Source organism: Dendrobates tinctorius, unplaced genomic scaffold (assembly GCF_039654945.1).
Source record: "Dendrobates tinctorius isolate UK_male_01 unplaced genomic scaffold, ASM3965494v1 ptg000064l, whole genome shotgun sequence".
Taxonomy (NCBI): Eukaryota; Metazoa; Chordata; class Amphibia; order Anura; family Dendrobatidae; genus Dendrobates; species Dendrobates tinctorius.
In genome coordinates, this window is record NW_027361732.1 from 63529782 (window position 1) to 63535781 (window position 6000).

Sequence of the window (6000 nt, forward strand, 5' to 3'; positions counted from 1 at the left end):
GATGCTGGCACTATTAACAGCAAGATTTTAGCTAGTTAGTTTGACGGTTGTATATCAGTCAGATAGTGTAGCGAGCTACTGTCCAGTGTGGCTGTTAAATTTACCATCCAGCATTTTTTTTCATTATTTGGAGATTGCTGAGGTTGACAGACATAGCTAGCAGGGCACGTGTTGTGCACTGCTTCTATTGTGCTCCGTGCACAAATATAGCATTCTAATTCATATTTTCTTACTAGATAAATGTGAAAAAGCCTGCTGTATCCCACATTTTAGCTAGTTATTATTATTAATTTATAAAGCACCATTGGTTCCATGGTGCTGTACATGAGAAGGGCTTACATACAAGTTATTATTTATTGTTATAGCGCCATATATTCAATGGCGCTTTACATGTGAGGAGGGGTATACATAATAAATACAAGTATAGTAATCTTAAACAATACAAGTCTCGACTGGTACAGGATGAGCGAGGACCGTGTCCATGAGGGCTCACAATCTACAAGGGATGGGTGAGAACATAACCACATTAAGGATAAGCAACCCATAAACATTAATGTATAGTGGAGTGACGGGTTTAGGAAACATATGGACAATCGCAAAAATATGACAATAAACACAGAAAAGAAAAGCGATCAAAAAAGGTCCAAAAAAACTAAATAATTCAAAGGATAAAAAATTGAAACTTTATTGAAATATGACCAAGGTACAGGGAAAGTGAAAACAAGCCAAACATGACCATGGTAGCACAAGGACGACAAAGTGGGGCATACAAGGGTTTCTGGACAGTGTATGGGAAAGCAAATTGCTTAGGCATTGTTATGTTGGCAACATTGAAAATATAGCACCCATCCCCAGAATACACGTATTATAAATACCACCCAACAGGATATATTAGTATAACAACACTAAGTCAAGGTATACACATCTTTACCTGTTGGAATGGGAAATGAAAGTCCACCCAAGTATGACCCCCCCCAACGCACGTTTCGGCAACTGGCCTTTCTCAAGGGGTGATGGGAAATGAGGGAAGTGAGGGATATTTAAAATAGAGTCCACCAATAGGATGATGAGTCACACACATGTGAGGAATCAGGCCGATCATATGGTTAATAGGAATCACTCACAGGGGTGGCGCTTGTAACCATGGTTGCATCACACAAACCACATAGCTCCATATGACAACAACCCATGTAGCGATATCCAGCAGGAAGGAGGCAGACAAATACTACATCCAATGTACAATTATAAGAACCATCACTATCCCATATAGGGTATCACAAAGGATCTCCAATATATAAACATAGAAGAGCTGCGCCCCGTCCTATGTTTATGACAACAGCGGGCACACTAATGATGGGCGGTAGTAACGTCAGGACGGCCACTCCCCCTACTGGGTCACATGAGAAAGCACGTCCTATCATAACGACGCGGTCCCAGAAGAGACCACGTCATAAGCTCCTCCCCTTAAGGACTCAGAGGTGGCGACACGGCCAACCTTAGTGACGCACTCCGTCACCTTGGCAACCCTGGCGGCGGACAACGTCAGCATCGCCCAATCATGGCCATGTCACCAACTCCTCCCCCCTATGAGTCATATGTGACGCGGCGTCCAACCATGATGACGCGCTCCGTCGCCCTGGCAACCCTGACGGCGGCCAGCGTCGGCATCGTGTGGTCATGACGCCCCAAGGGTTAGTCACATGACCCGATGCCGAAAGCCGACCGACATGTGGGAGACAGCGGCGCGTGCGCGTACGGCGGAACCGCCGAACACATATCGAAAAAGACATGTTGATGGAAAGCATAATCAGATCAAATGTAAATACTATAACTACAGGAGGAAAAGGAATCAAAAGCAGGTATAATAATAACAACTGAATAGCATGGCATTAGTTACTAGTGCCTGGAGCAAATGCGATTAGTGGATCATACATACAACCATATAAAGATTTGATATAAACATATAGCGCCAATAGGGCATATACAGTCAAGGGAAGGAAGACATAGCATGGATATATTATAATAGCATCTTGTAATAAATAGATGGAACATCAATAGAAGTACACCAAAGATCATAAATAGACGATGTACGTTGCCACGAAGATACCCATATCATTCCTCATCTGAAAGACTCGATATGCCCAAAGGTATCCAAATATGAAAGGGCCAAAAAGATTTCCAAAGATTGAAACACAGACGTGTAAAATTAGAGAACTCTAAAAATAAAAACATACAAAATTAGAAACTTAAAAATAAAACATAAAAACATAGGTCCAAGGCCACAACACGGCCACGTAAGCAGATGGAAACCGTTTAGAGGAATGGAGCAAAACTGATTGCCTCATTTAGTCCCTTTGGATGAACCGTATCCAATAGCCAAATCCAGCGTGTCTCACACTGAAGGAGTCGCTGGGTAAGATTACCGCCACGAACTCCTGGATTGATAGCATCTATACCGCGAACGCGGAGCAACGATGCATCACAATCATGTTTAAATTTAAAATGACGCGGTAAAGTCCTAAGTGTGGCCGGATCATCATGACCGACTGCCGCCTGTATCCCCAATACATGCTCGCGGACTCGAATCTTCAATGGCCGAGTAGTCATGCCTACATAAATCAAATTACAAGGACATAATGCAAAGTAAATGACATACCGGGTAGTACACGATATACGATGCCGAATAGTAAATGTCCTATTCCTTGATGAATTGAAGAACGCGTCCGCCTGATCAATATTGGGGCAGGCGACACATCGGCCACAGGGAGCACAACCACACCTAGGACGTCTCACGTTCAAAAAAGTTTGTTTGGGTTCGGATTGGTAGTGGCTACGAACCAAATAATCTTTAAGATTCATAGAACGCCGGATGGTAATACTAGGTTTGTGAGGAATTAACTGGTTCAAAATGGGGTCCGTCTGAAGGATGGGCCACGCCCTTTGTAAACAACTTCTCATTTTAGAAAATTGAGCGTGATAATTGGTGATAAAGCGAATTTTATTACAAGATCTATTATCTCTCTGTTTATATAGCAGGGATTGGCGCGTAGACCATCTAGCACGATTGTGAGCTCTCTTAATTGCTCGCCTGCTATAACCCCTCTCCAAGAACCTATCCGAAAGATCCTGGGCTTGAGATTCAAAATCTTTGTCACTGGAACAGATCCTGCGTAAACGCAGGAACTGTCCAATTGGGATCGAATTTATCAGTGATTTGGGGTGAGCTGAGGAGGCATGAAGAAGCATGTTGGAAGAAGTTTCCTTCCTAAAAATGCTAGTCTGGAGTATATTATCATTATCTCTCCACACATTGACATCAAGAAAGCTTACCTTGGTCATGTCATACTGATATGTTAAATGAATGTTTCTGTCGTTTGAGTTTATCCTCTCCATAAAGTTGGATAATTGTACCTCATTTCCCTGCCAGACCAGAAAAATATCGTCGATGTACCGCACCCAAAGGGGGATGCGGTCCATCGACTGATACTGGTCAGACAGGGGGAGGTCCCTCTCCCACAGCCCCAGGAACAGGTTGGCATACGATGGTGCAAACGATGCCCCCATCGCTGTCCCCTGGAGCTGCAGGTAGAAGGACCCCATGAAGGTAAAAAAATTATGTGTTAGGGAGAACTCAAGTAATTCCAGAACCAAGGAAACAATCTCAAGAGGTAAGTTGGACATATTAAGAAAATATTTTGTAGCTGAGAGTCCATCTTTGTGCCGAATACTGGTGTATAAGGATTCTACATCCCCCGTCACCAGCATGGTACCGATGCCAATGTGAAGCCCATCAATTCTCTTTAAAAACTCACCCGTATCCAATAAAAAAGAGGGCAGGCTCTCCACAAGGGGTTGTAGCTTAGAGTCAATCCAACGATTGACTCTTTCCAGGTAGTTACCAGAACCAGAAATAATCGGACGTCCTGGTGGGGCCTCCAGACTCTTGTGTACCTTGGGCAACAGGTAGAATGTTGCTATGGTTGGTTCCTGTACCTTGAGGGAGCCAGCCAATTCCTTAGTAATAACCCCATTAGAGACAGCTAAGTCAAGGATTTTATTTAATTGAGTTACAAATGACAAAAGAGGGTTAAACGTTAGGCGTTTATAGCAGATGTTATTGTTTAGTTGTCGAAGGGCCTCCTTCTCATAAAGGAGTTTGGGCCAGATAACCACATTTCCCCCTTTGTCAGCTGGTTTTAACACAACATCTGGAAGCCCCCTCAGGACGTCCAATCTACTGCGTTCATCGCGGCTAAGATTGTCTCTACCAATACCTCTTGGGATATTCATAAAGTCTCTGGTAACTACCTGGACAAAGAGATCGACAGCTGAACAAGATGTAAGAGGGGGGAATTTTTTGGACTTGATTTTAAGAGATTGAGGAATCTTACCTCCTTCGCCAAATTCGTGTTCGGTGGAAAGATCCTCAAGGTCTTGTAAGGCTAGTTGTTCCTTTTCTGTGGGAAAAAGACTTTGCAAATCAGGGTCAAAGAAATGTTTTTTAAAAATCAGGGATCTAGCAAATAAATGTAGATCCTTTATGGCCATAAAGGTGTTGAAATGAGATTTGGGAGAAAAGGTGAGTCCTCTACTCAATAGTGACAAGTCAGAGTCGGTCAGAACGTGAGAACTAAGATTAATTACCTTATTACTTTTCTTGCGTTCAGGAGACTTGAATTGCATCCGCTTGTAGGGATGGAAATTGACATCTCTCACTCTCTTTGGCCTTGAACCAGACCGTGTTGTTATGGAGGATGTAGACCACTCTGAAGAGTCACTCATAGAGGATAGAGAACCCACTGAAGAGACTCCACGTAGGCCTGGAGCTTTGCTGTTAGGTTTCCTCCAAAAATAAACACCCTTATTTGCAAAGTCTTTAATATCACGTTGAAATTTTGAGGCCTGAGTTTCGTTGATTTTTTTAACACATAAGTCCAAATTCTTCTCAATTCTAGATTCAAAAGCAGCAATCTTCTCAGATGCACATACTGCCTTAAAATTTCGTTCAATATCATCTATTGTTTTATCAAGGTCTACAATGATCTTAGAATTACGCTCAATTAGCAACTTCATAAAAATTAACGAGCAGGTACCACAAGCTTCCTCCCAACGTTTGATGAAGTCATCATCCTCAATTGGAAAAGAAGGAGTGACCCTAACCCGAAGACCCCTCGGGATCATATTAGAGGAAACATATTTCTCCAAAAAAGCCCTATTCCACCATATTTTGGTGCGTTTTAATAGCAGCTTTTCGATCTCGAGGGCTTGACTATCAAGTGAATGATCCTCAGACAGCTGTGACTCGATCCCACTGGATCCGAATACCTGGTCAATTTGTCCAAGCCAGGCCTTGTCTTTAGCCCGGAAATCCATATCCGAAAAAACAAAAAAACCTGTGCATAACACAGAAATATTAGAACATAACCACATTAAGGATAAGCAACCCATAAACATTAATGTATAGTGGAGTGACGGGTTTAGGAAACATATGGACAATCGCAAAAATATGACAATAAACACAGAAAAGAAAAGCGATCAAAAAAGGTCCAAAAAAACTAAATGATTCAAAGGATAAAAAATTGAAACTTTATTGAAATATGACCAAGGTACAGGGAAAGTGAAAACAAGCCAAACATGACCATGGTAGCACAAGGACGACAAAGTGGGGCATACAAGGGTTTCTGGACAGTGTATGGGAAAGCAAATTGCTTAGGCATTGTTATGTTGGCAACATTGAAAATATAGCACCCATCCCCAGAATACACGTATTATAAATACCACCCAACAGGATATATTAGTATAACAACACTAAGTCAAGGTATACACATCTTTACCTGTTGGAATGGGAAATGAAAGTCCACCCAAGTATGACCCCCCCCAACGCACGTTTCGGCAACTGGCCTTTCTCAAGGGGTGATGGGAAATGAGGGAAGTGAGGGATATTAAAATAGAGTCCACCAATAGGATGATGAGTCACACACATGTGAGGAATCAGGCCGA

At 42.4% G+C, this 6000-nt stretch overlaps 1 protein-coding gene across 1 annotated transcript; it reads right to left on the reverse strand.

Moving 5' to 3' along the window:
- Window positions 1–1497: 1497 nt before the first annotated feature.
- On the reverse strand, window positions 1498–5514 carry LOC141094563 (uncharacterized). The gene is made up of 2 exons (XM_073580449.1): window positions 4392–5514; window positions 1498–2216 (listed from the first exon to the last, which is right to left on the reverse strand). The coding sequence occupies exons 1-2, from the start codon at window positions 5452–5454 to the stop codon at window positions 2113–2115; spliced, it is 1167 nt and encodes a 388-aa protein (XP_073436550.1). The 5' UTR covers window positions 5455–5514; the 3' UTR covers window positions 1498–2112.
- Window positions 5515–6000: the final 486 nt, after the last annotated feature.

Coding starts and splice junctions, on each gene's coding strand:
- LOC141094563 (XM_073580449.1), bottom strand. CDS start 5,454: ATGTTTATGGGTTGCTTATCCTTAATGTGGTTATGTTCTAATATTTCT. Junction 2,217..4,391: donor ACACGAATTTGGCGAAGGAG/GTAAGATTCCTC, acceptor TTTTATTTTTAG/AGTTCTCTAATTTTACACGT.